At 43.7% G+C, this 19962-nt stretch overlaps 2 protein-coding genes and 1 long non-coding RNA gene across 4 annotated transcripts in view; all 3 read left to right on the top strand.

Moving 5' to 3' along the window:
• LOC129120148 (uncharacterized) overlaps positions 1-6729 on the top strand; it is a 168189-nt gene extending 161460 nt beyond the window's left edge. Inside the window, exons 6-7 of the long non-coding RNA XR_013182051.1 lie at positions 736-849; positions 6708-6729. This is a non-coding gene — a long non-coding RNA (uncharacterized LOC129120148). The remainder of the gene's footprint in view (positions 1-735; positions 850-6707) is intronic.
• A 2510-nt stretch (positions 6730-9239) lies between these two features.
• On the top strand, positions 9240-12762 carry RPL34 (ribosomal protein L34). Of its 2 annotated transcripts, none has more exons than XM_054633578.2 (5): positions 9240-9345; positions 9910-9983; positions 10080-10179; positions 10934-11037; positions 12636-12762. In XM_054633578.2, exons 2-5 carry the CDS (start codon positions 9919-9921, stop codon positions 12718-12720), a joined length of 354 nt encoding a protein of 117 aa, XP_054489553.1. In that variant the 5' UTR covers positions 9240-9345; positions 9910-9918; the 3' UTR covers positions 12721-12762. The 2 variants fall into 2 exon arrangements, with proteins under 2 accessions (XP_054489553.1, XP_077033281.1); XM_077177166.1 differs by having other exon boundaries at positions 9342-9370.
• Positions 12763-15348: 2586 nt separating this feature from the next.
• On the top strand, positions 15349-19660 carry OSTC (oligosaccharyltransferase complex non-catalytic subunit). Its single transcript, XM_054633413.2, has 5 exons — positions 15349-15394; positions 15557-15819; positions 16032-16125; positions 17722-17919; positions 19000-19660. Exons 2-5 carry the CDS (start codon positions 15681-15683, stop codon positions 19016-19018), a joined length of 450 nt encoding a protein of 149 aa, XP_054489388.1. The 5' UTR covers positions 15349-15394; positions 15557-15680; the 3' UTR covers positions 19019-19660.
• Positions 19661-19962: the final 302 nt, after the last annotated feature.

The raw sequence follows: 19962 nt of genomic DNA, 5'->3' as shown, positions 1-19962 counted from the left end.
AATATCTCTGATTGTTGAAAGTAATTAGCTACTCTCTCATCAGCTGCAGTAAACCACACATTTAACACTAGATAGTTTCACCATTTCTAAGCAGTCACTATAAAGGAAAAGCAGATGAAAGGCATTTAGTTCATGTGCCAGCTCACCTGTACTAACCTTTCCTGTCACTCTACTCTTTTGTCAGTTCTTTCAAATAGGACTTTAGTGTGGCTTTTTATCACTGTGAAAACCACATTAAGCAACAAACAAGCAAGCTCTGCACACACAAAATATAACTGGTGCACTGTTACATTTGGGAAGCTGCATGGTATCTCCCCATCCCCATTCTTTCTCCCTCAGCAGCAAAACTAAAGTGTACCTTGTTAGTTTTCTATTCAAGTTAATTTTGATGCCCTCTGTTCTCAGCAGATAAGGTCTTCATCCTGCTGCAAAGAAATATTTACAGCCAACTCTCCTCCACCTTTGCCTGCCTGTTATAAATCCTAAATTCTAAGATTAATGTAAATTGGCAGTGTCCCTTTAATCAAAATTTAATGCTTGTCTTCAATCTCCTCAAAGCACTTAAAATCTAGCTGCTTTAGAAGGGAGAGAATCATTAGCGCTGCTGTCCTCCGCTTCCCAGCAAGCAGGAGGTTTGACCATGGGGTGTTACAAAAACGGGGATGTTGCGTTGCCCTCCACAGAGCCCTATTTGGGATCAGCCTGTTCGACTTCTGCTCTTTTTGCTGCTCACAGGGAAGAGGGTGCAGAGCAATCAGAAAATCTGCACAAGAAGAAGATGAAGCCAGCACTTTGATTCAGAAGTTCAGAGCAGGCCCTTCTTGGCACCTGCCATCTCTGTGCAGACAGGTACTAAAATTCACATCTAACTGTGTCAGAAATACTGCATTCAGCTGTCTCAGCTTCTGTCACAGGCATATCTGCTGATCAGCCACTTAGTCTGGGATTTTCATAGGAGATTGGTTTCCATTGAGTCATTCTGATTCCTGGACCTGTGAGAAGCCAGGCTTGCAGCTTGGCAGCCAAGTGCTTAGAAATCTGGCTGTGAGCCCCTCTGAAAGTCTGGCCTTAAATCTGCAAATATGCAACTCGGAAACCACCGGAAGGAGCAGCCAGTCTGATGCCAAGCATAAGCCAAGTTCATCACAGCTTCATGAAAAAATAATACCTTCTGGGTTTTTTGTAATGCACAGCAAAGTACAGTGTTGCAGAAATATTTTGTAGGCAGCTTTTTGTATAGTAACCTGCTGCTCTGCAGGCATGGCTACCTAACGTTGGTCCAGGCATTTCTTTCAGCCTAGTGTCACATCTCGTGTTCTGTCAGTGTGATGCTTTATGATTTAATATGCTATGTTGTTTGCTTCTCAAGCCATTTAATTTTTCTTCCAATTTTCCTTCAATTGAGGTGAATTTGCATTATTTCTGTGTTACAAAACCTCATAAATACAGAGGTTTATGGGTACCTCTAGGCCTTAATTGTTTCTTGCTGAATACCAATAAAAACATATCTGGACAGATACATATTTTAATGAGTCCCTAATTATTAATGTACAGTTAAGATTGTACCTAGCAAGGAATATACAAAGCCCCATGTGCACATATTTACTTGCTTGCTTTCTCTCTGCTTCTTTCCCTTTTGCATCTAAAGTGTGTAGAATTGTTCTAGGCTTTTACCTTTGGAGAATTTGGTTTAATCTGACTTACACTGTAAGCAAAATTGAGTTGCAGAAGATCATTCTAATTATTGGAAGTATTTGCCTAATCTTTAGCATGTTATAGCCTGGCCATTACCATTTACAGTACATTACAGTTTTAGCTTTTAAAATATGTTCACAACTGGGCAGTGCCTTGATAGCTCCTGCAGTGAAATCTGGTGTGAGGGGAGTGTAGGCTGCATACAATAAATACAGCATGACAGTCTAAAGGGCAGGAGACTTGGTCCAGTGAATGTGCAGTAGATCATTGTTTGAAGGTGAATGATTTTACATGTAACTAGCTATTCAGAACACACATCCAAAGGGATTTTTACCTTCATGTCTTCTTGAAGAATGAAGGCATTTATGGAGAAGTAGGGAAAGGAGACAAAGGGAGAAGATAGGAGGCAGCTCATTCATAGACTTAGCATGAAGATATGGATGCACTTAACTGAAGAAGGAAGGAATGATGCTTTCTTCTCTCTTCATATGATGAAAATAAAAAGTGATCAGGATAGATTTTTGTTATCCTCTGGGCATTAAAAGCTTAAATGCAAAATGCATGACTTATTATATCTAGCCAAACCTTAGGGGTAAATAGGCAGTATGGGGAATTAGTTGTTGTTAATTGGACTTCTGAGCTGAATTCCCAGGGTGCTGCACTGCCAGCATATCCCTTTTGTTTTAATATTGAAACAGGGAGAAGCCAATTCTATGATGGATTCATTCCACTATAGAACAGCAGAGCACGCTAAATCATCTTCTTCAAAAGAAGCTGCATTTGTTGAATGTAAATGTTTTAGGGTTAATTTCTGCATGTACTGTGTAAGGTATTTGTTTCTCCATTGAGCATTTTGAAACTGTAAAGTAAATCTTTAAGTAGCAGAAATTGCCTAATTGTTCTCTAATATTTGAAGATATGAATTGCTGTTCCTTAAGCTATTGTATTTAGGTCACATTTTCCACGTAGTTTGGGGCAGTCAATTCTGCTGCTGGTGAGTTGACCTCTTCTGAATTCCATGGCAGTGAGTGTGCTTTCATTGATACTAACAAAACATGCAATCTCAAAAATCATATTTCATATTGTTTTATCAACACTATACACAGTGTTCCTCCTTTAGGAAGTTTTAACAATAATCACAAGAAAAGCCCCAAAACCCAAAGATATCTCACAGATTCAGGAGATCCAGAAAAAATAGTCTTTGCATCAGGCTTTTGTTGTCTAGCAGCCAGTCCACATGCTGAAAAAATTGATAAAGTACAAATCCCCAGAGCCAAGCAGAGGCCACAGGTCACACCTCCTTCAGCAGCCTGTTGTAGTTGATGCTCCTTGCACAGCTAATTTTCACTGGTATAATCCAAAAGGTAACTGAGAAAAACAGGCTTCTATTGCATGTTTGACTTGGTAAAACATCATGGAGAAATGTTCCTAGTACTCCTGAATGCTCAGAAAAAAAATCTGGGAGATGTTTGTATGAATTATAAACTCCTCAGAGAACTTAAGCAGCAAAACCTTCCTGTACAGTTAATATATCTTTAAATCATTAGGACAAATATCATTTTTTTAGAAGGTACATTAATGCATTATTGACCTTTCTTCATTCTTTATCTCTCCCCCTCATCCCTTATGGTCAACATTTGCCATAGTAGGTAGCCCTTCCTATTTTAAAGAACAAAGCAACAGAAAAATGTCCAAAATTCCAGATCACTCTGATGCTTAACCTCTCACTCAGTGGTTTGGTCTCAGTCAATTCAAAGGAGTTTTATTGTTTATTAGACTTAGATAGAAATAGAATCTATCCTATACCTTTCTCACCTGTTCATGGGATCCATGTCAATTTATGGCAGATGGTTTTGAATAATTTCTCGTGGAAAGGGGCAGCTATACAGGGCAGCTAGTATTTGGTGTTCACTACTCTCCCAAAACTTGCACAGATAAAGAATTGTACTTTAATTCTCTTTACAGAGTACCTAAAATTTTATTAAATAGTAACATCAATTACATTTCTATTAGAAGAGGGAAGGCTGGACTTAAACCAGTTAGGGCTAGTATTTAGGGAACTAGATTATTAAGGTATTTGGGAGGTAACACTGAGTGACCTGCAGACATTACATTAAAGATCTCCAAAATCATGGTCACCACCACCAGTGCCCACATGGCTGATTACGCTGCCCTTAATTAAGTGATTGACCCAAGTCTGCCACAGGAAACTGGCAGTGAGAATGCTTTTCCCCTTTGATCCTGGGCACAGGCACATCCTCCCTCTAAGGCAGGGAGAATTCGGCCGTGCCCCTCGCCTTGGGTGGCTGCTCTTGGGGGAAGGAGCAGTGTGAGGTGATGATCCCAAGCAGCTCTGGAGACATTTCCAGTGTGAGTCTTCCCAGAGATGTGAGATGCCTACAGCATAGTACACACTGCTGGGGAAAGATTGCCTCTGTGTCCTTGTGGCCTGGATGGTCAGAAGGCTTAGATGTGAGAAGCAGACAGGGTTTAGCTTTATTTGGCACAAAGGGTGAAATGCAGTTTTCACAGCCTGGAAGAGCTGTGCAGAGCCCATTTATTTTTCCATTGCTCTGTGTGGAAGATGCATAGCCCTTCTTATCATGGCTTATCACAGCTGCACCAGGAGAACTGACACAGGGGATGTTGTAGGCCAGGGACCCTGACTTCAGCCTGGGGGCTGATGAAAAGCAAACGTGAGCTGTCACCATGAAGAATTCACATCTCAGCTGCTTGTGCTGCCCACGGGCTCAGTACCCTCCTCTGTCTTAAACACTTTCCACAGGGGAGGGGGAGTGCACACAAAGCCTGTTTAATTAGGTGTTGTATAGGAAGGATGAACTCTTTCCCAAGTGAGATGGAGGATTGCATGTCTCCTCCAGATGGTGAAGGTCTTTTTTTTCCTTTAAGGCAGGAGAAAATAAGCAGGTGTGAGTATGGGACCTACCTGTATTGGTTTTAATCGGCAACTTTAGGCAAACTTAGTGTTCTCATCAGAAAAGGGGAAAAATAAACAGCTGAGCACTGTGATTCATTTACACTTCAAATATACTTTGAGTTGGTTATTCCTCAATTAATCAAATAACTGGTGTATCCCTAAAGTAGTATAAAGTGACACGCTGTGTGAAATCAATTTTCCCTTCCAAAATCATTAAATTCAGTAGCCTGTGACTACATCCCTGCTAATTCTAGTACCGGTCCTTTCATCCTCCATTAACTTTGGCACGCCTAACAGGCTGTCAAAAATAATTTCCCAGAACGTAAATAATTCAGAAATTAAAAATTAATAAATAATAACAGAGAGCTACTGGGAGATAGACTGGGTCAATTAGTCAGCTCTGCATTCTGTTTCTTCGCAGCAGGGGGGCAGCCACATTCGTTACTAGAATCTTTCCTCCGATTCCTAGGTCTGATTTACGGCTCTTCATTACTGGATCCAGTCAGACACAATTACCTCCATCACTATCTCAGTTCCTAACTTCAAAGAAACACACATTTTCTTGTCTGCTTTTTTTCTCCTTGCAGCAGCCTCAGCTTGACGTCCCTGGAATTTCTTCCATGCGGACTAATTAATAAGACTTTGACTTATCATATTCACTTCTCTTCTTTGATGTCCTACCTTAGTCAATCATCCTATTTAATTAGAATTTCAATGATAACTTTACTTATCTCGTGGCTAGATGTAAATTAAAATAACGGGATTTTAATTCTCTTTCTTACAGGGTTATGACATTTTTGACAGAAAAAGTTTCAACCCAAATACGATATTATGTACTTCCTATGCTAGGACTGCATTCCACTAAATTGTTTTTCCCTTTGCTACAAAATAATTTTGCTTGTTTAACAAGCTCCACTGAAATGGAAATGAACTACAGCTTCTCATAACATAATTTGCACAGGTCTGTGTTGTGGAAGGTTATGTTGATAGAAATTAGTATAATCAGATTGTGACACACACCACATAGTTAACAAGGAAAGGGAATGGGATTTTTAACAAAAAAAATCAGCTCTGGAGAGACAGTGGAGCCAAGGACCTCTTCTTTCTACCCTTTCAAACAGCTGCTAATACTTTTCCAAGATGTCTTGCTTCCTTTCCACATTTACGGATCTAATCATGTTGACTGTATCCAAGCAGCACCTGAGGCTGGATTCTGACTTCAGTGAGACATTTCTAAAACACCTGCTGATACACTGTTCATGGAAATGGTATCCTGCCTGTGACTTAACAGGAGCACCACACCTCTCAGCCATCACATCTTTTCCTCTCTGCAGCACCCAGTATGTGCTTGCCCACAGGCTTGCTTTCCTTCCTCTGCCTCTTAGATTTTGCCAGTCTGGACCGGTACAACAGCAAGTGAATATGAGTGAAAACATGTCTCATTTTTTAATTGAAGCTTATTGTGGAGAAAAGCCCTAGAGGGATCCATGAAGAGAAGTTAACGGGGCAGTAGATCCCTCCTGGGGCCTGGTAGATTCCTGGAAGTGGTACAGAAGTGTGAGGAAAGTATCAAGGGATCCAGCCAGGCTTATGAAGCCTTTTGCCTTTGGGAACTCTCACTCTACTCTGTTGGAACTTTACATGTGACCAAGTAAATTGTCATGCACATAGATAGGAGCTTTCGGTAAAAAGAGAGATCAAGAGAGGACCATGTAGAAAAGGATGGTCAACATACCAAGAATTGGTCTTAAACTGTGAACAAAGAGGTTTTCTGATGCATTAAACAGAATATGGTGACAGCCTGCTGGCTGGTGCAAAATATATTCCATTACTAAACTGCCATCAGAGATGATTATCCTTCCAATTGGATGTGGTGGCAAAGAGGTTTACAGTTTTACGCTGCTGATAACCAAGTACACCTGGAAGCCAGCCTCCAGTTTTCTCAATGAAAAGGCCCACAACCTCAGGTGCTATGCTTCTACTGACATCCTAGAAGGGAAAAAAATGATTTTATAGGATGCCACTGTTACTTTTCTACATTGTTGGGCTGTGCATTCCCTTCATTGCTTTCAAGGAAAGAAGAAAACGCAGAAAGGGTTAACGAGACATGTTGGATGTGGAAAATGACTGGTCCCAAAAGAGACGTTTTGGTCCTGTGAAGAGGTAGGAGTAGCAGAGAACATGAATCACTTGACTAATCTGTACAAAATGGGCTTAGTGAGCTTCTGCTTCAAATCTTATCCCCACATTAGATAGCATTAAACCAGTTGTCATTAAGCTAACATTTCCATATGCTCTGGTGAGCCGTTTGCCTGATAGCCCTGTTCCTCTTAAAAAAAGAACTGAAAATGCTTGAAAAACTAGGCCAATACATCAGCAGAAGCAAATGGCTGGAATTTAATTGGCAGTTTCTAAAACTTAAACAGGTTGAGTTTAGAGCCCAAGTGGAGTAAGTACAAAAGCATATCAATACTATTGTCAATAATCAAATAGTTACCTGTTGCACTGACAACATCTAAACTATTCTATCATAATTTAATAGTGTTGTTCTTTAACAATTGGATTCTGTTACCCTTTTCTATTTAGGCATGATTATTTAATCTAATTTAATTGGCTTTCTTATTCCCCTCAGGGTTCTGGGCCTAGAAAGTTCATGTTAAATACTCTAATTGCTCTGAAATTTTCTTGTCTTCTAAAATATGCTCCTATTTTAAATATACCCTAAAATCTAGTTCATACATATTTTCTCTCCTTTCATGAATTAAAAAATAATTCTGGTGTCCATGATTTGCACTTAAAAAGAGTCAATAATTAACCAAAATAATAATTATAGATTGAAAACAGGGAGGATGCAGTACAACAAACTGTGAGTTACATAAATAAGGCCAGGAGCACACATCAAAGCTTTCTGAGCACCTGCTAATCTCCAAAAGCAGAGCTGAAGCCACTAACGATGGCAGCAGCAGCACCCTACATGCTTAACGTGTGGGTCCTTGAGTGTCACTGTGGAACAGGGCTCAGGTCAGTGGAGCAAAAGAGCATTTGAGGGCTCACAGACAGTGGGCCCAACCCCATCCTCCTTGCAGATGGTGATTTCCCATTGATACTGCACAAAGATTTTGACTGTGCGAGTCAGTATCAATTGTGGCAGCAGCCACAAGGCATTCACACACACCGTGAGAAGGAGGACTTGGTGTGGCAGTGGGAACACCATCACTGCCAGCAGAGGCTGGGGAGCAGAAGTGATGGAAAAGTGTGCTTTAAAACCTCTTGGTCTTTCATGTGTCAGAGCCAGGTGGTGGGATGGGATCCAGATCCATTAGTAAGGTCACATATAGATAGCAGAGGCCAGATGCTGGTTTCACAACACAGAGGGAGCTCTGCTCGTCGACATGCTCCTCAGCTTGGCAGGGACCAGGGCTGTGGGATGGGAGCTGAAACAAACATCTGGAAGAAGTGTAGTTCAGGGAGTGTGTCTCCTTTCCTTCCTATTAATGAAAAGGTAAGGGGTTGCCAGAGGTACCTTCTGTGTATTTAGATTTTAATATGGCAGATCTGGCACCACTGGAATGCTGTTTCTGGCTACTGACAAGCCATCCTATAGTCCCTTAGCTCTGGCTATTTCCTTTCTCTTCTTTTGTCAAGGGTCTACCAGAGGCTATTAAATGGATTTCATAGAACATTCTGAGTTCAAAGGGACCCACAAGGATCATTGAGTCCAGCTCTTTAGACAATATAGGCCCATACAGAGATTGAACCCACAACCTTGGTGGTGTTAGCACCATGCTCACACCAACTGAGATAATCTAAGGTCAGGAAATGTGACCCAGCTCAGGACACTTGGGCGATGCTGATGGATGAACACAGAGAGGATGTATTAAGGGACAGTTCCACTAGCTGTGTCTTTTTTTTCCCCTATGTTTTTCCTAGGTATCTGTGGCCTGGAAATGGGAGGTTGAGTTAATGGACCTTTGATCTGACCAGCAGAGAAAGGTTTATAACTTCATGCTCCTGTGTGAGCACATGACACAGTGAGTACAACAAGGAGGTGTCAGGCAAATATGGGGCAGAGGGGCAGTTTTGGGATCAGCCTGTCTGCCTAGTCCTGTGCCCAGGAAGGCCAGTGCTGGTTAGGAGTGAGGGCATCTCGAGGGGAACGGAGCCTGGCAAGGGCAGCCCTGCAATGCTCCAGGCAAGGCTTTCGAGGGATTCTGTGGGACCAGCCTTTCCTTGTGCAAGTTTTGTATAAGACACACGGTTCCCACGTGTGTCACGAGCCAGTGTGCCGTGGAAAAGCCTGTAGGAGTGACTTGTAATTGAGAGCTTAAACAGCAGGATGGGGAATGGCTTCTGGACCCACAGCTACATAATTACCATAATGAAGCACAAACCTTTCTTTCCTAGGACAGAAGCCGATATTTTAGTCAAAGAGTTTTTCAGTAAAACATACAATAAATAAAACGGAGTCCCCACGGCGCCCATTGCTCCGGCTCCCGATGCCGCCGCCGAGCGGCGCCCCGCCCCGCTTCAGCCGTACAACATGGCGCCACCCAGCACCACCGTGCCGTACAACATGGCGCTGCCCGCTCGCCGCCCTGCCTGTAAGAGGGACCCAGTGCGCAGGCGCCGCTATTTCTTCCGGCCTCCAGCGCGCCGCTATTTCAATGTTGCCCGCGCATTTCCGCTTCCTCTTCCGGGTCCGGCGGCGCCAGGTATGGCGATGGGCGAGCAAGGCCTGTGGGTGCCCATCCGCCTCCATCCGCGGCCCGGCGGGCGGCGAGAGCGATCCGAGGCCCCGGGGAGCAGCGGGGATGGGCCGGCGGCGCTGCTGCTGCCCGCGCGTGGGCTGGAGCGGGGTCAGAGCCGCCCGGCAGAGAGGCCGAGGCCTCCGCGGGTGGGGCTCCCGAGCAGGGCCCGCGTCTCCCGGGGCTGCGAGTGGAGCTTTGTTGACTATAAAATACGGAGCTGCTAAAGCTTTAAGCAGTCTCTTAGGAGAGCGTGACATGATCCAGGCAAGACTGGGATGTTTGAACAGTGTTCGAGTTAGTTCGGGTGAATTTTCATGGCGGATCGCATCGTGCCCGCTGTCAGGCGTTTTGTTGTTCTCTAATACAGTTCTGCTGATGACGCTGATCAGGAAAGGCTTTAGTTTTATTAATATCGGATCGGCAGCTGCTGATTCACATCTGGCTCTGTACGGGTGATCCTGTGAGATGTGAATTCCTGTGTGGACATCCAGCTCTTAACTAGTGCCCCCTTGGTTTTGGTTTTTTTAGGAGTGAAAAATGGTGCAGCGCCTGACATACCGCCGTAGGTTGTCCTACAACACAGCTTCCAACAAGACCAGACTGTAAGTAAGACCGTGTGTAAGAAAACTTCTGTTGTAAACAGGTGATGCTTCACTTCCGATTGTTACTTTAACTGAGTATTTCTCTGCTGTGCTTAGATCCCGAACACCCGGGAACAGGATTGTTTACCTTTACACCAAGAAAGTGGGAAAGGCCCCCAAGTCAGCATGTGGGATTTGCCCAGGACGACTTCGTGGTGTGAGTATGATTATAAACACCAAAGGGTGTTGCTGTGCTGCAGCGTTTCTTCAGAAAAAAAGAGCCTTTCCAAGTATACAAGGGGCCTGTTAATTGACCAGTTCTTGTTGAAATAGCCTTTTTCTTTAAAATGTGCAAATCAAATGTTGTAAAGTTTACTGGCAAAATAAGCCCTGGAAGCTCAAACTTTTTTTAATGCTTTTGGTTTGCATTATTATTAAATATAAACTCTTGTTTTAGAAAGTCTGAAATTTTTAAATCTAGACAGGGCAATTCTATAGCAGATTTAAAAATGTAAATTAGACCTATAAGACTTGCAGAAAAAAAGGGTAAGCCAAGTTTATAAAGTATTTAGAAAAAAGGAATTAATGTATTTTTCTTCAGAAGGTTTTCTTGAAGTAACACCATTGCTTTTAACAGTTACAGGAATGCTTGAGTAATGTTGATCTTTGATCAGTTCCTGTCTTTAAAAAAAGGTCTTCTTTATAACCAATTTTTTTATTTTTTTAATGAACCTCTTGTTGAACCCCTGTGGTGGAATGAAAAGATCAGCTTAGGAATGCTGAGGATGGCCCATGCAATGAGCTGCGACCTTGGTCACTTTTTAGCATCTTGAATAGTAAACCTCAAGTGTTGCTGGTTTTTTTGTGTTTTGGTTTTTTTTTTAACTATGAAAGTGATGTTGGTTTTTACGTGGCAGAGAAAAAAATTTTGCTGTGCCATGACACCCTTGTTTACTTTTTGTTGTCTGTAGGTCCGTGCTGTGCGCCCCAAAGTTCTGATGAGGCTGTCAAAAACAAAGAAGCACGTTAGCAGAGCCTACGGTGGCTCCATGTGTGCCAAGTGTGTCCGTGACAGGTAATTCACACAAAGCCAGCTTTATTCCTCAGGTTGCTTCTTACAGATTTTTACATCTCTCCCAAACTTTGAAGGCTCTTGTCTGACACTGGTGATGGGAGATGGAGAGCGTGAGTGTGGGGCATGTCAAGCAATGATGTGTGTGATTTTTGTCCCTTGGATTTGAGGGAGTTCCTGTGTGTGGAGCTCCTTTGTGGGGACTTTGTGTTATTCAGGATTTCTTAGTGCACTGTTGCATTGATACTAAACAGTCTGCTCATGCTGGATTTTTATCTTTTGTATTGACTGCCCATGAAAGATTATTCTTTTCTGTTATCCTGTTTTGCCTTATACAGATCTAATTGAATTTTTCACTTCTTTGTAGTGTTTTGGGATTCACAGGTGTTGGTTGTGTGTTTAGCAGCTTTATGTGGTTAAGCTTTAAAATGTCCTTTGCCAGGCCTCACTGAACTCGGTTTTATTGTATAGCAATTGCATATCCTATGCTTCTTTGGCAAGTTTGAGGAAAAACACGACCATGAGTGTGTCATCTCTGTGAATGGTAAACAAAGCATATCTCTGGGGTCAGCAGTCTAATGCCAGGGTTTTTTTCATCTGTAGTGCCAGCATTTTTTTTTTTATTTTGGCATGTGTAAGTTTTAAGATGAATTACATTAGGCACCACTAAAGATGAGCTGTTACAGCTGCAGAGCCATAGCATAACTTTTCTGTGTTGAAAGCCACATTTTCACATTTTTTTCTGAGTGTTTTCCCAAACCCTTGATGAGCTTGGTGGGTAGTTCTTAGTGCATGAGTATGTTTTATTCCTACTGTGCCTAAACCAGAAATTACATCCACCTCCTTTCCTGTAATGGTCAGGTTTTCTCTTGCACCTGCTTAGGCATCTTTGACAGGTTTGTACTGCAGAAGTAGCCATGTGTACCAGATACTGACAGAAGGCATTTTAATGTTTAAGGGTAGAAGAGTGTGTAGAAGATGGTTCTGTGCTGTTAGCTCAGAACCATCAAGTAGTCTGTTGGAATGTGAGTGCTGGTGCACAGATCTGTCACAGCTACCTGGTGGCCCTGCATGTCTTCTAGAAATAGTCATATTTGGGCATGACTTGACCTGCTAGGCTTTTCCTTGTTGATGTGCAAGGAGCTTTAATCCTGACAGGGAAAGTATTCCTGGTTTTGATAACTGAATGCACGTAGTTTCCTGTAGTTCTGAAGAAGAGAGCTGACCACGACTCGTCACACCAATTCTGACTTCAACAGAATTAAATTAATTCTCCAGTTAGGAGTTCTTCTTTTTGCCTTTGAAGTTTGTGAGGATGGTAAATTTTCCCATGATCAGCCATCATTGCTTGCCTCCAAGCCACTTACCATAAATTTGCAGGCACTGTAGGCTGCCATCCCCAAACTGCTGCATTCATGCAGTGCTACCGTCCCTCTTTTGCTGCTGGCAAGAACAGCAGTGGGTTCCCTTTTTATGTAACTGTGGAGCTAACACCACATGTGCAATGAATGTGGGAGATGGCAAAACTAATTGTAATTTGTCTTATTTTTGTGTTTATATAGTAAATAGATGCATATCCTAAAGTAGTTTTTCTTTTCCAGGATCAAACGAGCTTTTCTTATTGAGGAGCAGAAGATCGTTGTGAAAGTATTAAAGGCACAAGCACAGAGCCAGAAGTCAAAGTGAATCTATCTGTAGTTTCAGCCCAATAAATGAGATCTCCACTTCTCTTGTGTCCTGTCATTCCATGTGTGACTCAAGGCTGGTAGGACCTGCTGCTTCTCCTAGGTTGTACAGTGCAGAGCTGGGTTTTGCTGCAACACAACCTGTAGGTCAGGATGCTCTGTTCAGTGCTGCCTGCTGAAAGGAAGTCTGGTTCAACAGGACTCTCAGCTCAGGCTCAGTCATGTAGAGGGATTGGAATAATTTTCAGCAGTGCAGGTTTTCTTTCAGCAGCTGTTTATGAAGTCATTGGAGGACCTGGCTCAGAAGAAAGTTAAGACTTTGAAAAACACTAGCAAACAGAAGAGGACAGGTAGTATAAGCTTAAGGTAGATTTTTTTTTTAATTGTATGTGGTATTACTCGAGGGTGGAGAGAATAGTCAACTTAAAGCCAGTGCTGCAGTGCTGTATCCACCAGACAGTTACCTACTGCTCCATCTGAATCTCTGGAAGAAAGCTGCAGCTGCTGTATCCTGCTAGGTCTTACTGGCTCAGCAGTTACAGGTACGATACCAACAGAGCTCTCAGGGTGCAGCTAGGACACACCTGTAAAGGCTTCCTGATTTAGAGTAGCAATTTGGGCCTCTGGTATTGAAATTTGAACCAAAGTTTGTTGGTTTATCATCAGGGATGTAATTGTAATGTAAAAAGTGAAAATGGCTTTGCTTCATTCTGTTCTGTAGAGAACTCTAAATGTGTCTCTTAATGCTGTCCAGGAGTGTTATAATGCAGTCAGGATAATTCTTGCTTTGCCTGTGGAGTGGTGTTCCTCAGCCCCAACTCTGAATTTTGAACTGCTTTTAGTATCTGACAGGCATCTATTTTTACCTGTTTTTAACCAATAACTATTTTTTCCCAAAGTAGTGAGTTCTACCATGAGAATGAGGAAGGAGGGAAAACAACTGAGCACACAGGCTTACTGGGAGCCACTTAAAGGGGTTTCTAGGGTTGCTGTGGAGTCTGCTCAGGCTGTGACTCAGATGCATGCAGGTTGCTCCTGAGTGCATGCTGCCTTTTTACCCTGCCTAGCTGTCAGCTGCACAGGCAGCCAAGGGACAGAGGACAGAAGGCTGAGTTGAAAAGCTCTTCTGGTGGCAGTGAGCTGGTGCTTTGGGTGAGGAGCCTGGCTCCTCTCTCAGCTGCCTCCTGAGTGGGACAGCAGGCGGTGGCTCTGCTCCAGGATCAGTGATTTAATACTGTGCATGATGAAGGGAGTTGTACCTCCCCAAGGATTTCTTCACAATGTCCCAAGAAGTTAAAAAATTGTCAATATTCTCAAAATGGATAAATGTAGCTTGAAGTATGTGAACCATTTCTCCTCAGCTCAGGTGCAAAGGCTGTAGCTCATTAAAGGAGGTTTTGAGCCTAACATTACTACTCTTAACATTTTTGGGTGCTGTTACTATAGTTACTTTAACATTTCCTTAGTTGTCTTACTGTTCCAGTGCAAATTTTAGTACTTTAGCATGCTGGGGAAAAAAAAAAGCCACTAGGGCAGGTGTGTGCAACCTGCCTTTGTTTTGCATTAAAGACTGTGAGAGTTTTCCTTCAGGCTTTTGGAAAGAAGTAGAAATGAAGGAAGAATAATTTTGGAATAATGAGGATAAATGAAATAAACATCTGTTGACAGGCATGCAAGGGAGATTCTTCCAAGCAGGAAAGGTAAGACTGAAAACAGCTAGCTGTAAATGACATGATTGCACCAGGAGGCAGCAGTTAAGAGAAGTGGTATTGCCACTACAGGTAGAAATCAAAGTAGTCCTTAGGCAGTGTTCCAGTGAAATGCTAAAAAGGCCCGTAATTATTTTAAAACTGAGCAGTTGGCTGCTGTGTAGGAGTGGGGCAGACATTTGGGGAAGGGCAGTGCAGTGGGAAGTGGGCTGGGTAGCATGGCGAGGTGGGCGAGTCCAGCTGGTGCGTGTGCTTTGGGACGCGCTCCTGTACCATGAAGTGAAGAGTTCTTCCCTGCCCCTTTCCTTAGAGAGGCTTCCACTGAAAAGGGGGAGTTTTTCTGATGTGCTGCTCTCCGAAGCGAGCTGAGGACAGAGGCAGCAGGGGCCTGGCTGGGCTGGACTGGGCTGATGAGTTGTGTGCACCCTTACAGGAGCGTGTGAGATGGGCTGTAACACACGGTAGTACCCTGTTGCTCTCAGCAGCGACTGCTGTGATGTGCCTTTTCCTTCCTGTGTGCAGCTGCCGGGGTGACCTCTGGCTGTGGGTCAGCATGGGCACCACATCCCATGGTGCACCCAAGGGACACCCCACCCCACGCTCCCCTGCAAACACAGGGGCTGGGGTAAGGCCTACTATGGAACTTGGTCTGCTCGCCGGGTCTGCATCACCCCAGCCCGACTGTGCAAACTCACACGCGGGACGTGGCTTTTCCTTCCCCCCGCCGGAAAACTGCATCGGCACAGGAGTGTCCAAACGGTGCTCGACCCCATGGCAGGGGCGGCGGGAGCGTCCCGCGAGTGACCGGCGGGCAGGGCCGGTGGCACCCGGGGCACACGCGGGGCCTGGGGCGGCCACGTGGCTGCCCAGCCCGGGGGCGGGGCCTGCACTCGGCCGCGCCCCGGGCCACGCCCCCGGCCCGGAGCCAGTACCCAGCGACACGTCAGGGCTGCCGGGTCCTGGCAGGTAAGTAAAACAAATTAGACCCTTCGCCGGCCCACTGGCGGCGTTTCCACTGTCTTTATGTAGAAAAAAAAAATCCAGAATCTGTCACTTAAGCCTGGTCGCAAGTTTCTACTGCTTTGTTTAGTTTGTCTCTTTAGAAAGGGATCCGTTTCCCCCTGTCAGGACGCGGCAGCCCATTTCCGTTTCCGCCTTCGTGTCGGTGTCGGAGCGCGGCCGCGGCGGAGGGAGCGGACAGTGCCGGCAGCGAGGAGCGGGGCCGCGGCCGCCCCGGGACCGCACGGCGGCCATGGAGACGCTGTACCGCCTGCCCTTCGCTGTGCTCGAGTGCCCCAACATCAAGCTGAAGCGGCCGAGCTGGGTGCACATGCCCTCGGCCATGACCGTGTACGCGCTGGTGGTCGTGTCCTACTTCCTCATCACCGGAGGTGAGGCCGGGCCGGGCGGGATGAAGGGGAGGCCCCGCTCACGGAGCGGCTCTCCCTCGGTCCTGCCCCGGTGGCAGAGCCGCGGCTGAGCCCGTGTCCGGGCCCGAACCGCCCGTAAAACATGAGCCTCGGGCAGCCCCCAGCGTGCCCGCGGGGTCGGGGCGGCTCTCGCTGCTGCGAGTCCAAGTCGGTGCTTGCTTTTCTCCCCGCAGGAATAATCTATGACGTGATCGTGGAACCTCCGAGCGTGGGGTCCATGACAGACGAACACGGGCATCAGAGGCCGGTGGCTTTCTTGGCATACAGGTAAGAGCAGGGCCCTGTTCCCACCAGCGGCGTGCTGCAAATGCCGAAGCTCAAGGGAATAAACCCCTCTTGCCGACCTGTGCTCCCTTCCCTTCCCTTCCCTTCCCTTCCCTTCCCTTCCCTTCCCTTCCCTTCCCTTCTTTCTCTGCAAGGCAGGAGTTGTTTTATATCAGTTCTTGGTTTGCCAAGAACTATTTTTTGTTTTTTACAAAAACCCCACCCAACCAGCATTGACCAGTGGAAATCAAGCAACTTAGTCCTAAAACTTTTAAAAATGAAAGGTCTGGTAAAAATAAACTGGTTTGGGCTGGAGGTACTTATTTTTTTTTGCTAGTCAGGTTGAGCTTTATACTGGATGCATTTGATCAATTTTTGTTGCCGAATATGTAATGTTTGGGAAGCTTTCGTTTCCTACGTTTTAAACTCTAGTGTACTTGGGACTCTGGTGGGGAACATTGTTACAAATGTGTATCAACTGGGTCTTCCTAGTGCCCTTGGCTTCTATTACTGAAAATGAGCTAGAGACTCCTAGTACCACCAAACTGGTCTGAAGAGAGTTAAGTCTACTTTTGTAACTGGGGGGGATCTATGTATGTGGAAACAAATAATGATTTTTATTAAATACCAATTCGTTGATTGAATCGGTGAGGTCTGTGACATGGTTGATGTGACAGATTTTGGCTTGGACTAGATGTGTGCTTCAGACTGGGTTGGATTGTTGCAATGTTGATGAATCAAGTTGCTGCAGGGAGTTGTTAGCACTGTCATTTGTCAGTGTAAACAAGACAAGAGAAGATAAACTTGTTTGTTTCCAGGGTATGAAGCAGTAATGATAATCTTCATTTCTGTATGGCCATTCACCGTAGTTTCATCAATGCCAATTTTATGAGGTTGCTATTTAGGAGGGTGGGAAAATGGCTCTGTGACTGTGGGAAGCAGGAGACTTGTGATCCAGGTGCAATATTCTTTCTGCATCTCAGCTTCCAAACTCTCCATCTCTTTCCACTTGAAAGAAGAAAGTCCAGCTGTGTGACAGAGAGCCCCAAGGGGCACGCCCAGGCTGGTCCTGCAATGGATCCGTGCAGGCTCAGCAAGCAAGCAGCAGAACATCCTGCAGGATGTGTGCTAGAACCAGCAGATGTGCTTCCTGTGCTGCTGTAGTGCTTTGAGTGGAATTTGTGCTGAGAGGAGGATTGAGGCAGTCCTGCCTAAACCATGGGGATGGAAATAAGAAGGTGGTGGTGCCGTGCCTTGGGATCATCTGTATAACCAGGGGCCTCCTTGGACTGGGTGGTTTTGCAATCCAGTGAGCTGGGTGGTAGCTGTTGGTATGCACAAGTATGTATAAATCCTCCTGAGTGCTGCACTGGGCACCTTGCAGACTCTCAGTTCTGGACATAAATTGTGTATTAATGTCTTGATGTAATTGTATAACATTTATTACATTTTCCTACTTACTTTAGTTAGAAAGTCGCCATCAATGTTAATCATCCTGTGTGTTTGTACAGCTATAACATGTTGAGTGGATAGGGTTTGAAATGTAAATAATTTCTTTAATATTTTTCTGACTCTTTTCACTTTTTTTTTCCCCTTTAGAGTAAACGGGCAGTACATTATGGAAGGCCTTGCATCCAGTTTCCTCTTCACAATGGGTGGCCTAGGATTCATAATTCTGGATCGATCCAATGCACCAAACATCCCCAAGTTGAATAGGTTTCTTTTGCTCTTTATTGGATTTGTTAGTGTGCTTTTGAGCTTCTTTATGGCCAGAGTTTTCATGAGGATGAAATTACCGTAAGTGATTTAACTATCTTTCAGTCTTTATTCTCTTTTGTGGCTCATGTGTGCTGTGTTAAATTTAAGAATAACAAAAAGTATTTAGCTTGAATATAAGTTGCCTTTTTCACTCTTTTTTTTTGAACAAGCGACCTTGATTGAGGTAGGATGCTTTGGGAGCCAGCTTCTCTAAGATCATGCTGTAGTTAAAAAAGGGTGACAGTTAGAAAATATGATTAGTGAGTCTGACTTGCTCAGTGTACCTTAAAATTCATTGTATGTACTGGTCAGGTAAGTAGCTACAAAGTAGGGCTTTGAGGAATATGGAACTGTCAAAGTACTGTAGCTTTCAGGCTGTGCAAAATCCAAATGCAGCTTTTCCAGTTTTCCCCCCCTCTGTATTTTTTGGTCTATTTAATTTAGAATAGCTGAAAACTAATGTTTAGAGTTACTGGTAGGTAATTTTTGGAGTAGCTCCATGAAGTGTTGAATTAATAGTGACAGTCATTCTTCTATTCTTGAATACTTTTTTTGGCCTCTGCAGAGTACTTTAAAAAATTGTTTCATAACACACAAGTGATGGTTTCCCTGGCAGCAGGTATCTGGATAGGGACCTACCCTATATTTTCTTGCTTCATTGAGGCTGTATGGGATTTTTTGCTTCACTGAGTACATGTGTGTCTGTATAACAGTTCTCATTCTGAAATTCATGAAAAGAACAGAGCTTCAGAGAAGTGGAAGAGAAAGAGACAACAGATTTGTGTGAGGTGTCAGAAAAGATCAGGTTCTATTGATAATCTTACCACTTGTAGTTTGCGTAAAGGGGACACATAAAGAACGTTTCTTAGGTTATAATGTGGGCTTCAAAAATTCCAAACAATTACCAAAGTTGGATCAAGAACATTGCTAATGCATTTTCAGAGTTCATTGAAGAAAACCAGCTGAGGAAGGAGTCTATAGTTAAGATGACCAAAGAGCCTTGATCAGCAGAGGCTTTTGCAGTCTTAAATTTTGGTTTAAGATTGTATGTCTCTTGATTTTTGAGGAGTGCTGCCTATGTTTGCTAACTTTTTGTCTAAATAAATTTTCTTTCTGTAGGGGCTACTTGATGGGTTAGTACCTCTTGTGCTGTGTGAAAGTTCGAGCTGAATTTCCTCCTCTCCACGAAGTGTTCTAAGAAGAAACAGCAAGAAACGAGTTCCATAGTCACTATCAACAGCAGGGAGACCTGGCCATGAGAAACAACTAGGGAAAGAGTGCTTTCTCTGCAAACAAACTGGCACTACCAGTGGCTGATCTGTAGTTTTCAAGCAATGTTTTATCATTTCTGATGTAGAGCTTTTGAAAAAGAGAAAGTTATATAGTTGAGTATTTCTTTTATATTCCATCTCAGTGTGAAGTAGAGAACCTACCTTTAGCTCTACCTGAAATGAGTACTCGCCATTGACGGTTCTTTGTTGCAGGTCTGTCTCCTCTTCCCTGTTTGGGACAATTATGTATGTGAATCAGAGAAGAAACACTCAAAACATTGATTTCCAAGTTGTAATCAGAAAATTAGTAACTTTGGATGCTTTACAGCCAGAATACAATGTGTCTGAAATTATTGTGAAGGCATCTTTGGCCTTGATATTAATGATATTAATGCTCTATGTGAGCAAATCCAGACATGCACTGGGAAGGGCAAACTGTATGAATGTGCATTTTTTTTAAGAAAAAGTGTACAAAAGGAGCCAAATAAAACTTATTTTCTAAAAAATTATTTTAAATTTGTGCAACTTGTAAAGCTTTTTCTTGTTTGTATGGACTGTTCTGCATTCAGACATGAGGTGCCATACCATGACCACGTAATTTCAGCTTTGTTTTTCATTGTTGGATAATGATTTTTTTTTTTTTTAGTATCAGGGACAAGAAACCTCATTTTCCATAAAATTGTACTGTATGCAAACAACATGCTGTTATCAGTAGCCAAGAACACTTACTTCTGAAGCTGCTGCTTTTTTGTGTGAGGCAAAGTTTCAGTTCAATATGTCTTAATTTTAAAAGATTGAGTGTTGCTGGAAT

The sequence above is a fragment of the Agelaius phoeniceus genome, chromosome 4 (genome assembly GCF_051311805.1).
Source record: "Agelaius phoeniceus isolate bAgePho1 chromosome 4, bAgePho1.hap1, whole genome shotgun sequence".
Classification (NCBI taxonomy): Eukaryota; Metazoa; Chordata; class Aves; order Passeriformes; family Icteridae; genus Agelaius; species Agelaius phoeniceus.
The sequence above is the reverse complement of the archived record's forward strand: the minus strand, read 5'-3'. Positions and strand labels throughout refer to the sequence as shown.